The 21,178-nt window shown below is 39.1% G+C and overlaps 2 protein-coding genes and 1 pseudogene across 2 annotated transcripts; all 3 read right to left on the bottom strand.

Annotated features, from left to right (window-relative positions):
* Positions 1–2,626: 2,626 nt before the first annotated feature.
* Positions 2,627–3,568, bottom strand: LOC136158194 (olfactory receptor 6C2-like). Its single transcript, XM_065919966.1, has one exon. It carries the CDS (start codon positions 3,563–3,565, stop codon positions 2,627–2,629), a length of 939 nt encoding a protein of 312 aa, XP_065776038.1. The 5' UTR covers positions 3,566–3,568.
* Positions 3,569–10,074: 6,506 nt separating this feature from the next.
* On the bottom strand, positions 10,075–10,958 carry LOC136157251 (olfactory receptor 6C74-like; annotated as a pseudogene).
* Positions 10,959–11,242: 284 nt separating this feature from the next.
* On the bottom strand, positions 11,243–19,336 carry LOC136157250 (olfactory receptor 6C74-like; the record flags this gene model as incomplete). The annotated part of the gene is given in 4 exon segments (XM_065919213.1): positions 11,243–11,440; positions 14,965–15,096; positions 15,750–15,883; positions 18,412–19,336. Coding segments are annotated over 4 exon segments (1,389 nt in total), but the record flags the coding sequence as incomplete, so codon positions are not given.
* Positions 19,337–21,178: the final 1,842 nt, after the last annotated feature.

The raw sequence follows: 21,178 nt of genomic DNA, 5'->3' as shown, positions 1-21,178 counted from the left end.
TTTCACTTGTATTTTTAGAAGCTTGTGAATAATTGGAGCTAATTCTTCTTTAAATGTTTCACAGAAATCATTAGTAAATACACCTGTTCCTGGGCTTTTTTGTGGGAACTTTTTGATCACTAATACACTTTTAATTGCTATTTACCTATTTGTATTTTCTATTTCTTCTTGAGTTAGTTCCTGCTTTCCCAGAAATTTTTTTTTCAAGTCACTGATGTTATTACTGATTCTTCTCACTCTCTTGCACCTAGGCAAAAAAAAAAAAAAAAAAAAAAAAAGCTTCCCTTCCTTTCTCCTTTGAATTTCTCCTCCAGTACCATGGAAATCTTGACTGTTCAGGGCTAGTTGTCTACACCAGTTATCTGATGTGGCCAAGCTCATTGCCTGATCAATTTGTTTCATACAAAGCTGGCTTTAGTTTATAACACTACTAGTTGATCAATCACACTGAAGTCACATACTCAGCTAAATGTATTTCACAGAATTTGAACTTTGTTCTGCTTTTTTTCCTCTCTAAAATAATAAAATTATGCTTTACGCTGATCTTAAGGAAGAAATTTTTGGCTGGAGATTTTTTTGGTCTCAGTTTAAATTAATATATTCATATAAAAGCCTCAAAAGTTTCCACAATAAGAAATGCCTGCATTTTTTGTGTACTTGGAACTTTCTAACACATAAGGAAACCAAAGTTTCATTCCTATAAAAGTCTTGGCTAGTAGAGTTCAAACACAGGAAACACAGTTTAAACTCAACATACTGGTGACTAAGAGTTATTGATGGAACTCCTGAACATGTTCATTCTGACTTATTCTGGTCCACATGGGCTGGGTCAAAGGCAAGCCAATCTTAAACAAGGAGAAACTGTGAGTTATAACCCAACATAGCACCTTACAATCTGATCAGAACTCCCAACTTCCAACTTCTCCTAAGGAGTCACTTCTCACAGCTCTGTCCTCAGGGTCAGTACAGTATGAACAGACGAGCTTATCAGTTCTTAGTTTCTCCTTGACTATAGAAGGAATTGGACAACATTTCTAGTACCCCAACTTTCCCAGTTGTTAAGAGAAGGACTGGATTCTATCTACCTGTCTTAAGGCTGGGGTAATAGGGATGACACAACTTAGTCCCTTGGGACAAACCAACAACAGAGACTGGTTTGGAGGAGGACAAGGTTTGGGTCAATTCGGGTGATTGGTGATGTCCATCTCCTGCACTAGCCTGGTTCAGGACTCCAAGCTGTGAAGATTTACTCTTTTATCTAATGGACAGAAACCAACACAGAGGAGCCTCAGGACTTCCTAACTTTTGTCAGATTCAAGAATTATTAATGGAACTTCTATTTTGGAAAAGGGAGAGACATAGATACAGATGTCCTTGGAAGACCACAATACCTAGGACAACCTATCATCAAGTCACTCCCAAACATAAAAATCTAAATCACCCAGTAATTTTGACAATCTAAAACTCTTCCTAAATAATATTATGCCTTAAACTATAAGTAATTTTCAAGTCAGGCTAAAGGGAAATACACACTCACATCAGACATAGCAAAAATCAAATGCATGCTATGTACATGCAGGGTTAGATGTGACAGGACCTACATCCCTTTAGGGCCAAATACCTTCAGGTTGGGGCCACTTGCTTAATGAACCTTCAAACACCATAAATTAGTCCATTTTGATCCACTTTTCTTTATTATTAATATACTCATTTTCTTATGTCTTTCTAATTATGAGTTCAATTAGGTTTTGCTACATAAAATCTCAACCACAATTTAGGTTACCAGAGACAACACTGGCATCTCCTACACTCAAGATCACACCAAGCTGAAAATACCTCTTATATGAGAGGAAAGAATTTACTACTGGGATCACCTACCTTTGAGCAACTTGTTGGTTCCAGAACTTGGCAACAGAAATTACAGAAAATAAACTTTACAAATCTTAAAGTTTTATAATTTGTTTATATTTCAAGAAAGAATTAAAGAAAATTTTATTAATAATGTTTGATCCTGCTCGAAGAACTTACACTTGATGAGCACACCTAAATTTTTAGAGTTACATTGAGCTACTTGTACACTAAAACCAATAGATCCAAAGAGGAACTAGTGAGTATACAACTGACTCATTCACATAAATAGACTACAATAAAGAAACACCATTAAGTTGTACTATGACTTTATATGATTTTCAGAAATAATTTGTAATTGGAGTGTCAAACCTTGAGTGTCACATGGGAAAGAAGGGTTTCTATCTATTTCTCCTGAGGTATCATGAACTTCAAAAATAAGAATGTATCATGTACATTCTTATAAAATCTGGCAACATTATTTGATTAAAGACTTTGTATCTTATGATTTATGTATAATGTGCTCCATAAATATGGTTTGAATGCATTTGAGACCAATCAGTAGAAAAATCACGAAAGATATCTTCAGCACAATATAGAGAATAAATGAAACTTTCAAATAGAAGAAAGTATTGAATAACAAAATAGGACAGTACCATCCAGCTGAAAAGTAACACAAGATAGATCACCATATGCAGAGCTTCTCCAGAATAGGTTTTGCCAATGGTGGGAAACTGAACTAGAGGATCAAGCAGATACACTCAGCCTCCAAACTCTATTATTTCTGCAACCTCACCCCAGACAGTGTGTCCCTCAGAGCCTGGTGGACCTGCTTGTTCCTCAGGGTGTAGATGACAGGGTTCAGCAGCGGGGTCACCACCGTGTTCACAAGGGCGGCCTCCCTGTTGGAGTCCAGCCTGTTCACCTGCTTTGGTTTCAGGTAAATAAACACACAGCTGCCATACATCAGAGAGAGGACAATGAGGTGAGAGGAGCAGGTGGAGAAGGCTTTCTGTCGCTTCTTGGCTGACGGCAGTTGCAGGACTGTAGCTAGTATGTTGCTGTATACAACGAAGGTTATGATGAGGGGTACTAGAATGACAAATGAAGTAAGGAAGAAGAAATGTATCTCAACAGATCTGGTGTCAGAGCAGGAGAGATGAATTAAGGAGCCAAGGTCACAGAAGAAATGAGAGATGATATTGGGGCCACAGAACAATAACTGGGAAACTCTGAGCATCAGACCAGCGAAGAAGATGAAGGACAAAACATAGCAGAAAAAAATCAGAAGAAAACTAACCCTCAGGTTCATAATGGATGCATAGTGCAGAGGCTTGCAAATGGCCAGATATCGATCCACTGACATCACAGCCATGAGAAAGAAAATCACTGCACCAAAAAATAAAAAGAAAAAGGCTTGTGTGAGACAAACAGTAAAGGCAATTGCTTGTCTTCCTGAAAGGAAGATAGACAGCAGTTTAGGAATAACTGTGGTGATGAAACAGCATTCGCAGAAGGAGAAAGTGCTCAGTAAAACATACATCGGCGTCTGGAGGCGATGGTCAGCCCAGGTGATGATGATTATGACCATGTTTCCCATGATAGAGACCAGGTATGCCAGCAGGTGCACCAGGAAGAGGAGGTTCCCCAAGTGTTGGACGGCAGGAAATGCCTCCAGAATGAACTCCTGGATGGTAGACTCATTTTTTACCCCCATAGTTATCTCTGTTTCTCTGACTCTCATCATTCTCTGCTTAACCTGTGAACGGAAAATACTATCACTGAAAAAAAAAAAAAATTAAATGATGACAAGTCTTAAAAAGATAAAATAATCACTACTTTCAGCTGTCTTTGTGAAGCAGAGATCATTTCATATTTTTTAAATATTTTACTATAACTGATGTTTCACTATTATAACATTATTACATTAACTATACTAATTACTAAATTAAAGGTTCATTTTTTATTTTTGAAAAATTTTTTTAATGTGTCACTTAACTCTTCTGGAAAATAACATCTGTGAATAATTGATTACAAAGTAAACAGGGCAAAATGAAAATGATTGTTTCTGGACACCTCTGCAATTTAGGTTAACAATGAAGGCTGTCATCCTGCAGAAAAAACATCTCATGGGCTCCCAGTCATTTCTATGCTTCATTCAGGTGTGACATGCAGTGTAGGAACCCTCCTACACACTGACTCAAGCCCTTTGAAAATGTAAAGTGTGAAAGAGCCATTTTCTTATTACCATTTTCAAAATTAGTTATTTTCCTAAACCTGTTCAGTCTGAGTTCTTTTTTCAAGACCCCAGTGTGAGCAGTAAAGCTAGTTTATTATAATATTATAATGACACAGTCTGAGGATTAAGAGAAACCATATCTAAAATTAGGAGGGAATGGTTTCATGACTTGGTTAATCAGATGAACACTCTTTGAATGGGTGAATCGGACTCCCTCACACTCTACCTACCTAGCAGAATGGTAGTGCTTCATTCTGCTGTTAGTCATAGATTACTCATCAACATTCCTTTTCTGGGAATAAATTTTTACATTGGAGGTATTCAGTGCAGCAGAGATAAACCTGTATTTCATTGCAATCACTAAACGAACATTTGTCTTTATTAAAAAGTAATGCCAAACCTAACTAGAAGCTAAGTATATTGATAGAATCATTGGGGAAGGGGTCTGGGCTCTGCTGTGAATCAGTGCTTGAATGAATAAGAAATCATAATTTAATTGTGTTTTACTTACTTCCTTTTGGCCAAAACTATTACTTTAACTGGTAGTCCAGATGGTAAAAAATCCATCTGCCATGCAGGAGACTCGGATTTGATCTCTGGGTCGGGAAGATCCTCTGGCGAAGTGAATGGCTACCCACTCCAGCATGCTTGCCTAGAGAACCCCGTGGACAGAGGAGCCTTGTAGGCTCCAGGCCATGGTGTTGCAAACTGTCGATAAGACTGACTGACTAGCACGTTTTTTCATTACTTTAACTATGCATGATCCACATAAGATACTTAAACATAACCAATCTCTGGTTAAAATACCTGACCTTTTAGATTGCAAGTTAACCCCATGATCAAGTACTCACCACAAAGCAGTTCACAGGAAACAGTGTGTTTTTGACAATGTGCTTCTTTCTCTTCTTAAAACAAAGCAGGCTAATGTAACATTCTCCTAGGGGGAAAAACACTCTTAGTTGAGATATACCTTTCCTTGACCTAATACAAAATTAATGGATGCCTTATGTTCTACATTAGTAGGAAATTATTAGTTCAGTTCAGTTCAGTTCAGTCGCTCAGTCGTGTCCGACTCTTTGCGACCCCATGAATCGCAGCATGCCAGGCCTCCCTGTCTATCACAAACTCCCATGAGTTTACTCAAACTCATGCCCATTGAGTCGGTGATGCCATCCAGCCATCTCATCCTCTGTCATTCCCTTCTCCTTCAGACCCCCAATCCCTCCAAGCACCAGGGTCTTTTCCAATGAGTCAACTCTTCGCATGAGGTGGCCAAAGGCTCCATTAAAAAATACATTTCCAAACTCTGGAGGATTAATGAGCATAGTTTTTTCCATTGCAATCTGACTGATAAATTCAGGACCATTAGGATAATACAAGCTGCCCCAATCATCCACTAGCACTTTTTGATATTACTATTTAGAATACCTGGACATATTTGTTTCCACTCTACAATGCACCATGGAAAACAAACTTTGTTAGTTTTGCATCCATCCCAGAAGAGAATCAAAAAGAAGAGACAACAAAGGTCAATTTCCTTGTTTAATGACCCTGTTATCAGTCACTTCCCAATCAACCTGTCACCCCATATTATAGAAAAGGATCACAGCAGTCATAAGCAGGAACACATTCAAATGCCCTTATGATACAATTATCACAGGCTTATTTAACATAACCAGTGAGGACGCTCAGGGTCAAATGGACACACCTATGGAACTTTCAAATTCAAAAGAATCAATTTTTTTTTAATGGGATAGGAACTAAAATCACAGTTGAGTCCCAGTGGACATTTAATTACTTCATATTTCAAAACAGGAAATTCCAGCTGACAGGTATCATAATTACCCCTTCCCTGCATGGATAAGATACTGCTATCATTCTCAATAGGCTACACAGTCCTCTGTGATAGTCCTCAAAGGTACATTTTGCACAACTGCCTGTTGTTTAGTCACCTAGGTGTGCCCACCTCTTCTGTGACCCCATAGACTATAGCCCTCCTCTTTCCATGCGACTTCCCAGGCAATGATACAAGTGTGTTGCTGTTTCTTCTCCAGGTGATCTTCCTGACCCAGGGATTGAACTTTTGCATCTCCTGTGTCTCCTGCACTGGCAGGGGGATTCTTTACCACTGCACCACCTAGGAAGCCTTGAAGTTGTATGGGAAGGTTTCCAACTGTCAAGCAACATATTCTTTGTAATCCTCTTGCTAATTTATAGCTTTTGTACATTTTTAATCGAGAATGTGAACTCTGTAGGTCTTCCTTGGTGGCTGAGTGGTAAATAAAACAACCCACCTACAATGCAGGATAAACGAGTTAGATGTCTATGTCAGGAAGATCCCCTGGGGAAGGAAATGGCAACCCACAACCCACAATATTCTTGCCTGGGAAACCCCGTGGACAGAGGAGCCTAGCAGGCTACAGTCCAAAGGGTTGCAAGGACTCAGACAAGACTGAGCAGTTATGTACACACAAGCACCCATATGTTATCTCTTACATGGGAACTCAAAAAATGAAACAAACTAGTGAATATTTTCAAAAATAAACCAGACTCACAGATGTAGAAAAAAAACTTGTGGTTCCCAGTGGGGAGAAGGAAGCAGGAAAGGGCAAGATAGGGTTCAGGAATAAGAGGTACAAACCACTATGTATAAAATAAATAGGCTACAATGATAGATTGTACAACACAGAAAAAAACAGCCTATATTTTTGGCACTTATATTTTTTCTACAACAACCAGTGAACTTCCTCAGACACATATACATTCAACATCTACCCAACTGAATTTAAAGATTGAATTTCCAAAATTTACAATAGTCCATACAGCTCAATATAAAAAAAACAGACCACCCAATCAATAAATTGGCAGTAGATCTAAATATACATTTCTCTAAAGACAATCAGATGGCTAACAAGCACATGAAAAGACACTCAACATTAATAGACGAATGCAAATCAAAACTGCAATAAAGTGGAACCAGTCAGAATGGCCATCATCAAAAGTCTACAAATCTTTGAGATTGGGTTCCCAAGTGCCTGAGAAGGAAAATAGCTAGATTGCCAGGGTCCAGCCCCGGCAGGATCCAGGGGTACCCTCAGGATGAATGGCATCAGCAAGAGAGAGAGAGAGAGAGAGAGAGAGAGAGAGAGACCAGACGGGGGTGTTTGCAGCAGGGTCTGGCATTGCTTTATTTTTTACCATAGCTTTTATACCCTAAGTTAGTACATTTCTAAGGGGAAGATAGTTTAACACTACATCATCTTGTCCCTCACAAAACCAGGGTGTTTTCTGCGTACTTCTTTGTTTATGAGGGTCTTGTACATTATCTTCTGGCCTTGGGGCCTATTGACATTTAATGCAAGTCAGGTGAATGTAAACCTATTTTCTGTTTCTGTGGTGACCTTAACAGAAAAGTTACAGTCTCATAGGGCAACAGGACAGCATGTCACAACATAGTAGAAGTATAACCTTGCTAACAAAAAAGTCAATTCTTCTGCAGAAGTTGTCAGTTGAATTTATCTAAGAGGTTTACCCCACACAGACTCTGTGGCTTCAGTGAGGCAGCCTCTGCCTAGCACTCCTGGTTGACAATTAACAACCATCCCATTGTTACCACACTAGGGCTAAGCTCTTATTTTTCTAGATCTTTAACTATATTAACAATGGTTTCCATAACACAACCTTAGCACATTAAGAGCAAAAACAAAGTAAGCAAATGTTAACCCAATAGCCACTTTTAGAATAATTTTTCTTGTGTTTTCTAATAGGGTTTCCTCACTCCCTGAAGGGCTCTATGTCTATTAGGGCCTTTATATGATCAGGTTCTTTATGCTGTTTTATGATTAGGGTATTATAAGCTGTCATGCATATTAGTACTAAGGGCATAAGCGCATTTGCTAAACAAACTAAAATACCAGCAAAGGAGTTTAAATTAAAACACTCCTTTCACTCTGAATAATCTCATAAAATACCACCACCCAGGAAACTTATAGATTAAAGTTCTATATTGATTCTTATTTGGAAAGAGATTGGGGAAGGCCTTCTGCCTGTGTCACAGAAATTAGGGAGTAGTCTATTGAAGCAAGCATCAGAAAGACAGATATCATCTTTAAGGTGAGTGCCAGGGGCAGCTTTTTGGAATCCCTGAAAACCTGATCCGCCTTGCCTGTCAGGTTTTCTCCTCATGACCTTCATGGGTGGAATCTCATGAGCTGGCCTTTCAAAATTCCTGAAAACCTGATACGCCTTGCCTGTCAGGTTTTCTCCCTCATGACCTTGTCATGGGTAGGATCTCGTGTGTTGGCTCCTGGCACTAGATAGTTATACATGAGCAGGGTATCAAAAGGGGCCAAAGAATTAGCCCTGAAAATGAAGAGGGAGGAATGTGGTGAGCCAAGGACGAAAGGGCAGATAAAACCAAGGAGGGTCTTGGAATGCAGGAACAGAAAAACCATGCCTTATCATCCTTCCCTCCCCATGTTGTAACTATTAATGAAGCAGTATAACCTGTCTCCCCTCCTACCCTATAGGGAGAAGGTATTTGCCCTACTCTTCCCCCACCCAGTTTACATGCCTCGTCCAATTAGCAAATGACTCACAAGACCCCTATCCTATTCCTCAAACCCTGGGTATAAAAGTGGACTAAGGACCCCTGTTCAATGTCGGTTCTCCCTTGAGCTAGCCCACTGTTCTAACTGCATCTCCCACTTTAATAAACTTTTTTTCCCTCTCAAAAAAAAAAAAGAAAAAAATCTATAAATAGTACATGCTAGAGAGAGTGTGGAGAAAAGGAATCCTCCTACACTGTTGGTGAGAATGTGAACTGGTAAAGCCACTATAGAGAACAGCAGAGGTTCTTTAAAAAACTAAAAATAAAGTTGCCATATAATCCAGCATTCCTATGCCTTGGTATATAACTGGAAAAGACAAAAACTCTAATTTGAAAAGATACATGCACCCCAGTGCTCGTAGCAGTGCCATTTGCAATAGCCAAGACATGGAAAAAAATCTAAGTGTCCATCAATAGATAAATGGATAAAGAAGATAAGGTGTATGTGATTGTGATGAAATATTATTCAGTCATAAAAAGATTGAAATAGTGCCATTTGTAGCAACGTGGATGGACCTACTTCAAACTAAACGAATTAAGTCAGACAGAGAAAGACAAATTATGTGTAATATCACTTGTGTGTGGAAACATAAAAAAGATACAAATGAACTTATTTATAAAATAGAAACAGACTCACAGGCATAGAAAAAAGACTTATGACTACATTTAATTTATGGAAAGTGGGGGGATTAGGTAAGGGTTTAACATTAACAGATTTATACTACTATATATAAAATAGATAAGCAACAAGGTCCAACTATATAGTAAAAGTAACTATATTCAGTATCTTCTAATAACCTATAATCAGTTCTGAATATTCATTGGAAAGACTGAGGCTGAAGCTGAAGTTCTAATATTTTGGCCAGCTGATGTGAAGAACAGACTCATTGGAAAAGATCCTGATACTGGGAAAGACTGAAAGCAGGAGGAGAAGGGGACGGCAGAGAATGAGATGGTTGGATGGCATCACCGAGTCGATGGATATGAGTTTGAGCGAGCTCTGGGAGTTGGTGATGGACAGGGAAGCCTGACTTGCTGCAGTTCACGGTGTCGCAAAGAGTCAGACACGACTGAGTGACTGAACTGAACTGAGCTGAACCTATAATGGAAAAGAATCTGAATATATATATGCCTGAATCGCTTTGCTGTGCACCAGAAATGAACACATTGTGATTCAACCATACTTCACTTAAAACAAAAGTTTTAAAAAATGATCAGGGAAACTAGTCAACATTTTTCCAAATAGACATACAAAAGTAAATAGTACATAAAAAGGCACTCAAAATCAGTAATGGAAATAATTCAAACATCATTATGAGAAATGCAAATCAAAACACAATGAGCTATCACCTCACACTTCCAAGACAGTATGACTTCTTTATCTTGATATTTTCACTCTGCACATGGTCTCCTTCAGAGCCTGGTGAACCTGTATGTTCCATAGAGTAGAGACGACAGGGTTCAGCAGAGGAGTCACCTCGTGTTCACAAGGGCAGCCTCCCTGTTGGAGTCCAGCCTGTTCACCTGCTTTGGTTTCATGTATATAAAGGCATTGCTGTCATACATCAGAGAGAGGACAATGAGGTGAGAGGAGCAGGTGGAGAAAGCTTTCTGTCGCTCCTTGGCTGATGGGAGTCCAATGATTGTGGCGCCTATGTGGCTGTATGCAGTGATGGTTATGATGAGGGATGCCAAAAGGACACACAAAGCAAGGACAAAGACCAGTGCCTCAACAAACCTGCTGTCAGAGCAGGAGAGATGGATCAGGGGGCCAAGGTCACAGAAGAAGTGAAGTATGACATGGGGTCCACAGAAGGATAACTGGGACACCTTCACCACCAGACCAGCCATGAGAGTGAAGCCCAAAGCAAAGCAGGCTGTGACCAGGAGACAGCAAGTCCTCAGATTCGTGACAGTTCTATAATGAAGGGGCTTACAAATGGCCAGGTACCAATCCAGAGGCCTCACTGCTAGAGGAAGAAACACTCTGTTCCCAGATGCCCATGTTGTTTTCTGCCAAGATTTGTCCAAGAAATTATATGATGATTTCCCAAGGAATCCTAAAATCCTGATTGAAATGTCTCTATCTGTTTGAGGTAAAAGTCCAGAATAAAATTGTCTATATGGGTTGTGTGCACTGAGGCCAGAGCACTGAGGTTTAAGAATAGAGTATATCATGCAGAAGGGATAGATTACACGCTGGATATTGTCAGGCTTTGGGGAAGACACTGGATTCTGAGGAAGAAGGTGAAAAGCCACCATCCTCACTCAATCATTCTTCATGTCTCCACCAACATTATGATTCTTTTCATTGGATATTTGCGTCTGGAGAATATTTTTGTTGCCTTCCTCAATCTCTTTGAAAAAGGGGAAGCAAAAATTTCTTCCTCTTCAGGGCAGAAAAGGGAATGCTAGGTGGTTTCTTTAACATACTCACATGGCCAGCCTATCTCTTTTGAAATGAAATCTGTAAAGTGGATGTCAGACTTCTTCAAAACACAGGAGAGAAAATTTGAGACATGACTCCCAGTGAGGAGAAGCTGTTGTCATAGCAACCACCCTTTGGAAGTCTGCTTCTCCTCCTGGGGTCTCAGCTGGGCTGCTGACACAGGAGTTACCCACTTTTCTTTGGCCTCTAGCTTCCCATTGAGAGCCAGGTGGCTAACCACCCAGAGTCTATTTTCTGGCAACACTGGGGCATTCAGTAGCTGTCTGGAGATCTGTCTGAATATCTCCTCGCTAATCTTCAAAGTCAAGGCAAATTTCATAGAAATTTTCGGGAGCTTTTATGTGTGCCCCACCTTCCCCAGTGGCTCAGTTGGTAAAGAAGTTGCCTGTCAATATGAGAGACCTGGGTCTGATCTCTGGGTCAGGAAGATTCCCTGGAGAAGGAAATGGAAACCCACACCAAGATTCTTAAGGGGAGAATCCCACGTACAGAGGAGCCTGTTGGGTTACAGTCCTAAGGGTTGCAAAGAGTTGGGCATGACTGAAAATTAAGCACACATATGTTATCTCTTATGCTGCTGCTAAGTCACTTCAGTCATGTCCGACTCTGTGCGACCCCATAGATGGCAGCCCATCGGGCTCCCCCGTCCCTGAGATTCTCCAAGCAAGAACACTGGAGTGGGTTGCCATTTCCATCTCCAATGCATGAAAGTGAAAATCGAAAGTGAAGTTGCTCAGTTGTGTCCGACTCTTAGTGACCCCATGGACTGCAGTCTACCAGGCTCCTCCGTCCATGGGATTTTCCAGGCAAGAGTACTGGAGTGGGGTGTTATCTCTTATATGTGGACTCTAAAAATGAAATAGACTGAATATAAAACAAACAAACAAAAAAAAAAGACTCAGGTATAGAAAACAAACTGGTAGTTTCCAGTGGCGAGAGGGAAGTGGGGAGCAGCAAGATAGGGGTTGAGGATAAGAGGTACACACTACTGTATATAAAATAAATAAGCTACAGTGCTGTATTGTATAACACAGAAAATATAGCCAAAATGACTATAAATGGAGTAGAATATTTAAAAATGTGACCCACTAGGACTTCCTTGGTGTTCCAGTGGTTAAGAATCCTCTTGCCAATACAGGGGCACAGGTTAGATCCCTGGATTAGGAGATCTCACATACCTTGGAGAACTAAGCCTGTGTGCCGAAAATACTGACGCCCACATGCCTAGAGCCTCTGCTCCGCAACAAGAGAAGCCACCACAATAAGAAACCCAAACACTACAATGCAGAGTAGCCCCCACCTGCCACAGCTAGAGAAAGCCTGCACACAGCAAGGAAGACCAGTGTAGCCAAAAATAAAAATGAATAAATAAAATAAAAAGAAAATTACTCTTTTAAAAATGAAAATCACTATGTTGTACCTCTGAAATTGTGTACTATTGTATTCCAACTCTACTGTAACAAAAATAAATAAAAACTAAAATTAAAAAAGAACTTTAAATATTTTAATTCTAAAACCTTGTTTGACCTATTTAATAGCTCTAAAAATTTTACTGTCTATGCCTTAGAATTTTCTATGTACAAAATTATGGCATCTGTGTATAAGATAATCTTTTTCCTCCTTTCCAATCTAAAGGTCTTTTATTTGTTTTTCTTGCCTAATTGTTCTTGTAACAACCTCTAGAACAGTGTTAAATAGAGACACCCTCTTCTTTTTGATTTTAGGGAGGAAGTAGTCAGTCTTTCCTTGTCAAGGATACTATTATTCAGTTATTTTTAATAGATACAGATTATCAGGTTGAGAAATTTCCCTTTTGTATTTAGTTTTCCAAATGTTTTTGTCATGGGAAGTTTCAGTTCAGTTCAGTCTCTCAGTCGTGTCTGACTCTGCAACCCCATGGACTGCAGCACGCCAGGCTTCCCTATCCATCATGAACTCCCTGAGCTTGCTCAAACTCACGTCCATCAAGTCAGTGATGCCACCCAACCATCTCATCTTCTATCTTCCCCTTATGCTCCTGCCTTCAATTTTTCCCAGCATCAGGGTCTTTTCCAAAGAATCAGCTCTTCACATTAGGTGGCCAAAGTATCAGAGTCTCAGCTTCAACATCAGTCCTTCCAATGAATATTCAGGACTGATTTCCTTTAGGATGGGCTGGCTTGATCTCCTTTAAGTCCAAGGGACACACAACAGTCCTCTCCAATGCCGCAGTTCAAAGGTATCAATTCTTTACTTTGTCAAATGGTTTTTCTGCATCTATTGGGATCATCATGTGTTTGATGTCCTTTATTTTATTAATATGGTGTATACTATTGATTGATATTTATATGTTAAAGTACCCTCGCATTTATGGGATAAACTGCACTTGGTGATTGTGTGTTATCCTTTGTAATGTGTTTCTAATTTAGGTTTGAAAGCATTTTGGGGAGTATTCTTTTTTTTTTTTTTTTTTTTTTTTTATTTTTCAGTGGGTTTTGTCATACATTGATGTGAATCAGCCATAGAGTTACACGAATTCCCCATCCCGGGAGTATTCTTATGTACCTCTTTTCATCACAGAAATCGGTGTCTAGTTTTCTTCTCTTATGATACTTTCATTTAGTCTTGATATCAGGGTAATACTGATCTCATGGAAAGAGCTGGAAAGTGATCATTTCACTTATATTTTTAGAAGTCTGTGAATAATTGGAGCTAATTCTTCTTTACATATTTCACATAAATCATTAGTAAAGACATCTGTTCCTGGGCTTTTTTCGTCGGAAGTTTTTGATCACTTATATATTTTTCAATTGTTATTTACCTATTTGTATATTCTATTTCTTCTTGAGTTACTTTGTGCTTTCCCAGAATTTTTTTTCAATTGCTCGATGTCACTGATTCTTATCTCTCTTGGACCTAGGCAAAAAATGAAAAGGTTCCCTTCTTTTCTCCATTTAAATTCTCCTTTAGTACCATGGAAATTGCTGATGTTTAGGGCGTAGTTGTCCTAACAAGTTATCCGATGTGGCCAAACTCTGCTCAACCAATTTGTTTCCTGCAAAGCTCATTTTAGTTTATAACACTACCAGTTGATCAATCACATCGAAGTCACATACTCAACTAGATGCATTTCACAGAATTTGAATTATGTTCTGCTTTTTTTCCTCTCTAAAATAATAAAATGTCATTTTAAACTGATAAATAAAGAAGAAATTTTTTAACTGGAGATGTTTCTATCTTTGTTTCAACTTAAAATTCTATATTCAGATAATAGCCTCAAAAGATCCCAGAATAACAAATGACTATGTTTTTGTGATCTTGGAGCTTTCTAGCACATGAGGAAGCCACAGTTTAATTACTATGAAAGTCTTAGCTAATAGAGTTTATACATAGAAAATATAGATGAAACTTATCATACAGGTGAGTTAAAGTTATTGGTGGAATCCCTGAACATATTGATTCTGACCTATTCTGGTCTACATGACTGAGTCAAAGCAAACCAGTCTTTGCAAGGGGATGGTGAGTTCCAACCCAACATGGCACCTTATAATCAGGAGGGAACCCCCAACTCTCAGTTTCTTCTAAGAAGTAAAGAGTCACTTCCTGCAGTTCTTTCCCCTGGGTCAGTAGTGTGTAGTAGGCAAATATACCAGCTCTCAGTTTCTCCCTAGATATAGAAGGAATTTCTTTTTCTTTGGGATGGCTTTGGTCATTGACTCCTGCACAATGTCATGAACCTCTATCCATAGTTATTCAAGCACCCTGTCTACCAGATATAATCCCTTGAATCTATTTGTCACCTCCATTGTAAAATCATAAGGAATTTGATTTAGGTCATACCTGAATGGCCAAGTGGTTTTCCCTACTTTCTTCAATTTGATCCTGAATTTTGCAATAAGGAGCTGATGATCTGACCCACAGCCAGCTACAGATCTTGTTTTTACTGACTGAACAGAGCTTTTCCATCTTCAGCTGCAAAGAATATAATCAATTTGAATATAATATAAAGAATGTAATCAACTGGTATGGGCCTATGAGAGGCAGAGGAGATTAAGAAGAGGTGGAAAGAATAAAGAGAAGAACTATACCAAACAGATCTTAATGACTGGGATAACCATGATGGTATGGTGAGTCATCTAGAGCCAGACATCCTGGAACGTGAAGTCAAGTGGACCTTAGGAAGCATTGCTACAAACAAAGCTAGTGGAGGTGATGGAATTCCAGCTGAGCTATTTCAAATCCTAAAAGATGATGCTGTGAAAGTGCTGCATTCAATATGCCAGCAAATTTGGAAAACTCAGCAGTGGTCAGATGACTGGAAAAGGTCAGGTTTTAAGAAGGGCAGCGAAAAAGAACATTCAAATTTCCAGACAATTGTGCTCATTTCACATGCAAGTAAAGTTATACTCAAAATCCTTCAAGCTAGGCTTCGGTAGTACATGAACTGAGAACTTCCAGATGTACAAGCTAGCTTTAGAAAAGGTAAAGGAACCAGAGATCAAATTGCCAACATTTGTTGGATCATAGAGAAAGCAAGGGAATTCCAGAAAAACATCTACTTCTGCTTCTGGACTATGGAAAGCCTTTGACTGTGTGGATCACAACAAACTGTGGAAAATTCTTACAGTGATGGGAATACCAGACCACCTTAGTTGTCTCCGGACAAACCTGTATGCAGGTGAAGAAGCAATAGTTAGAACCAGACATGGAACAATGGACTGGATCAAAATAGGGAAAGGAATATGACAAGACTGTTCATTATCACCCTGTTTATTAAACTAATATGAAGAGTACATCATGCAAAATGTCGGGCTGGATGAATCACAAGATGGAATCAAGATAGCTGGAAGAAATATCAACGACCTCAGATATGCAGATAATACTACTCTAACAGCAGAAAGTGGCACTCAAGAACCTCTTGATGAGGATGAAAGAGAAGAGAGAAAAATCTGGCTGAAAACACAACATTAAAAATGTTAAGATCATGGCATCTGGTTCCATCACCAGATGGAATAGATGGAGGTGGAAAAGGCACTGAAAAGAAGTGGAAAAAATAGAAGTGGAAAATTAAAGTGGAAAAAATAGAAGTGGTGACAGATTTTATTTTGGGGGGGCTCCAAAATGACTGCAGACAGTGACTATAGCAATGAAATTCAAAGATTCTTGCTCCTTGGAAGGAAAGCTTTGACAAACATAGACACAATATTAAAAAGCAAAGACATCACATTACTGACAAAGGTCCATATATTCAAAGCTATGGTTTTCCCAGCAGTCATGTATGGATGTGATAGTTGGACCATGAAGAAGGCTGAGCACTGAAGAATTGATGCTTTCAAATTGTGGTGTTGGAGGAAACTCTCGAAATCCACTTGGACTGCAAGGAGATCCAACCAATCCTAAAGGAAATCAACCCAGAATATTCACTGGAAGAACTGATGTAAAGCTGATGCTCCAATCCTTTGACCACCTGATGTGATAAGCCAACTCGTTGGAAAAGACCCTGATGCTGAAAAAGGTTGAAGGGAAAAGGAGAAGAAGGCAGTGAGGAGGAGATGGTTAGATAGCAATCACTTATGCAATGGCCATGAGTTTGAGCAAACTCTGGGAGACAGTGAAGGAAAGGGAAGCCTAGTGTGCTGCAGTCCATGGAGATTCGAAGAGTCAGACACAGCTTATCAACTGAACAACTACAAATACAAGGAATTAGACAACATTTCCAGCACCCCAACTTTTCCAGTTGCTACAAGAGGGTTTGGCTTCTATCAGGGCTGAGATACTAGAGCTTGACAAAACTTAGTCTCTTGAGACACACTAACAGCAAAGACAGTGGCTTGTATGAGCAAAAGGTTTGGCTCATTTTGGCTGACTGGTGCTGTCCATCTCCTGCATTAGCCTGGTTCTGGTCTCCAGGCTGTGAAGATTGGCTCTTTTATCGAAGACACAGAAACCAAAATAGAAGACTCTCAGGAATTCCCAAATTTATCAGGTTTAAAATTATTCATTTAACGTCTATTTTAGAAAGGAGAGAAACCAAGGCAGAGATGTCCTTGGAAAACCATAATTCCTAGGATAACTTATAATTAAATCACTCCCAAAGACAAAAATCTATCACTGAGTACCATCAACAATGTAAAATTCTTCCTAATAAGATTATGTCTTAAATTACAAGCAATTTTCAAATCAAGCTAAAAGGGAAATACACTCATACCAGACATAGTAAAAATCAAATGCACGTTATGCACATGCAGTGTTAGATGTGACAGGACCTATGTCCCATTAGGGCCAATTATCTTCAGGTGGGAGCCACTTCCTCAATGAACCTTCAATCATAGTAAATGAGTCCACTTTGATCCCCTCTTTATTGTTGATGTACTCATTTTTCTTTTATATTTTTCTAATCATGAGTTCTAGTAGTTTTTACTACATAAAATGTCAACCACATTAGGTTAACATGAAGGACACTGGCAACTTCTACACCTAAGATCACACTAAGGTGAAAATACCTCTTAGATGGGAGGTATGGGCTCACCTACCTTCGAGCAATTTGTTGTTTCCAGGACTTGACAACACCAATTACAGGGGGGAAAAAAACTGTACAAATATTTAGAGTTTTGCATTTTGTTTATAATTCAAGAAAGAATAAAAGAATTTTATTGATATCATTTGATACAGCTGGAAGATGATACTGAAAGAGCCCATACGAAAATCTGGAGTTACATGGAGCTATTTGTATACTAAAACCAATAGACCCAAGGAAGACCTAGTGATAATACCACTGATTCATTCACATAAGTAGATTCAAATAATGAAACACCATTAAGTTATACTATGACTTTATATAATTTTCAGAAACAATTTGTTTCTAGAATTTCAAACACTGAATATCAAATGGTGAAGAAGGGTTTCTATTTATTTTTTTCAGAAGTATCATAAAGTTCAAGCATAAAAATGCATTATGGGCAGAAATTATAAAATCTGGCAACATATTTATAATTAATGACTTTGTATATTATGACATATATAATAGTTGACTCCATAAATATTATTTGAATTTAATTTACTTAAGACCAATAAGTAAAAAAGTCAAGGACAATAGCTTCATCAAAATATAGAGAACAAATGAAATTTTCAAATAGAAGGTACTGATTTGCAAAATAAGAGAGTATCCATAAAGCTGAAAAGTAGCATAAGATAAACAGCTATACGGAGAGCTTCTCAAGAAGAGATTTTGCCAGGGTGGGAAACTGAACTAGAGAAGCAAGCCCATATCCTAAGCCTCCAAACTCTATTTCTGCAACCTCACCCTAGACAGTGTGTCCCTAAGAGCCTGGTGGACCTGCTTGTTCCGTAGGGTATAAATGACAGGGTTCAGCAGTGGGGTCACCACCGTGTTCACAAGGGCAGCCTCCCTGTTGGAGTCCAGTCTGTTCACCTGCTTTAGTTTCAGGTAAATAAACACACAGCTGCCGTACATCAGAGAGAGGACAATGAGGTGAGAGGAGCAGGTGGAGAAGGCTTTCTGTCGCTCCTTGGCTGAAGGTAGTCACAGGACTCTGACTACTATGTTGCTGTATGCAATGATGGTTACAATGAGGGACAGCAGAATGACAAACACAGAAGCAAAGAAGAAATACATTTCAACAGATCTGGTGTCAGAGCAGGAGAGGTGAATTAAGGAGCCAAGGTCACAGAAGAAATGAGAAAGGACATGAGGGCCACAGAACAATAACTGGGAAACTTTGAGCATCAAACAAGTGATTAAGATGAAGGACAAAGTATAGCACAAGAAAATCAGGAGGAAACAAACCCTCAGGTTCATGATGGATGCATAGTGCAGAGGCTTGCAAATGGCCAGGTATCGATCCAACGACATCACTGCCATGAGAAAGAAAATCACTGCACCAAGAAATAAAAAGAAGAAGGCTTGTGTGAGACAAGCAGAAAAGGGAATTGTTTGCCTTCCTGAAAGGAAGATGGACAGCAGTTTAGGAATAACTGTGGTGATGAAACAGCATTCGCAGAAGGAGAAAGTGCTCAGTAAAACATACATTGGCGTCTGGAGGCGATGGTCAGCCCAGGTGATGATGATTATGACCATGTTTCCCATGATAGAGACCAGGTATGCCAGCAGGTGCACCAGGAAGAGGAGGTTCCCCAAGTGCTGGACAGCAGGAAATGCCTCCAGAATGAACTCCTGAATGGTAGACTCATTTTTTTACCCCCATAGTTATCTCTGTTTCTCTGACTGTTATCATTCTCTGCTTAACCTGTAAAGCAGAAAATACTATCACTGAAGAATAAAGAATTTAAATGATAGCGACTTTTAAAAAACAAAAACGGAATCAAAATCACTATTTTCAGGTATATTTGTGAATGAGGGATCATTTGATATTTTGAAAATATTTTACAAAAAAAGACATTTACTATTATAACATTAAAATATTAATCATAATACTTATTAAATTGTTAAATAAAATATTTGTTTCTATTTTTTATAATAATTTTTAATATGTCACTTAATTTTTCTGGAAAAGAATATCTGAGAAAAATAGTCCACAAGGTAAGCAATCCAAAAGGTAAACAATTCAAAATGAAAATGATTGCAGACACATAACAACTAATGGTTAGCAATGAAGGCTGTCATCCTGCAGAAAATATATCTCATGGACTCACAGTGTTCATTTCTAGGCTTCAGATATGACATGCAATGTAGGAAGCCTTCTACGCACTGATTTTAGCCCTTTGGAAAGGCAAAGTGTGAAAGAGCAGTTTTCTTATTACCATATTCCTAGTCAGTTATTTTCCTGAAGTCTTTTCAGCCTGAGCTCTTTCTTTCAAGACCCCAGTGTGACCAGTAAAGGTAGTATATTATAGTAGCATAACCACACAGTCTGTGGGTTTGAGAGAGACCAGACCTACTGTTGGGAGGGAAATGTTTTCATGACCTGGTGTCCTGATTCAATGAGCTCATTTTAATGGGTGATCAGATTCCCTCACAGTCTACCTCCCTGGCAGAATGGTAGTGTTTCATTTTGTTATTCGATCATTTCATAGATTACTCTTCAACATGCCTTTTTCTGGGAATAGTTTTTTCCATTGGAGGTACATGGTGTGGCAGATTTAAACCTGTATTTCCATTGCAATCCCTACAGTAACGCTCTTCTTTACTTAAGAAAATGCAAAAAGAAAAGGAAAAGAAAATGCCAATGCCTAATTAGAAACTAAGTATTTTGATACAATCTTTGGGGAAGGGGTCTGGGCATCTGCTGCAAATCGGTGCTTGAGTGAATAAGAAACTGTAATTTAATTGTGTTTTACTTAACTCCTTTTGGTCCAAACTATTACTGGGTGTTCACTGGAAGGACTGATGCTGAAGCTGAAACTCCAATACTTTGATGCTGGGAGGGATTGGGGGCAGGAAGAGAAGGGGATGACAGAGGATAAGATGACTGGATGGCATCACTGACTCGATGGACATGAGTTTGAGTACTCTCCAGGAGTTGCTGAAAGACAGGGAGGCCTAGCGTGCTGCAATTCATGAGGTTGCAAAGAGTGGGACATGACTGAGCAACTGAACTGAACTGAACTGACTGATTACTTTTACTCGTGGCTCAGACAATCAACAATCCATCTGCAATGCAGGAGACTTGGGTTTGATCTCTGGGTTGGGAATATGGGGAATATCCACTGGAGAAGAGAAAGGCAACCCACTCCAGGATTCTTACCTGGAGAATCTCATGGACAAAGGAGCCTGGTGAGATACAACTCTGGGGTCGCAGAGTCAGACACAATTGAGCAACTAACACTTCTTTTCATTACTTTCTAACTATGCATGATCCACAGTAGATACTTAAACAGAACCAGTCTCTGGTTAAATTATCAGACCTGTTAGATTACAAGCTAGCCCCATGATCAAGTACTCACCAGGAAGCAACTCATAGGAAACACTGTTTCTTTGACAATGTGCTTCTTTCTCAGAACAAACCAGGATCTTTCTCCTAGGCTAAAGGAAAAGGGGGAAAACTCTCTTAGTTGAAATACCTTTCTTTGACCT

Source organism: Muntiacus reevesi, chromosome 2 (assembly GCF_963930625.1).
Source record: "Muntiacus reevesi chromosome 2, mMunRee1.1, whole genome shotgun sequence".
Lineage (NCBI taxonomy): Eukaryota > Metazoa > Chordata > Mammalia > Artiodactyla > Cervidae > Muntiacus > Muntiacus reevesi.
This window is presented reverse-complemented; position numbering and strand designations above follow the sequence as displayed.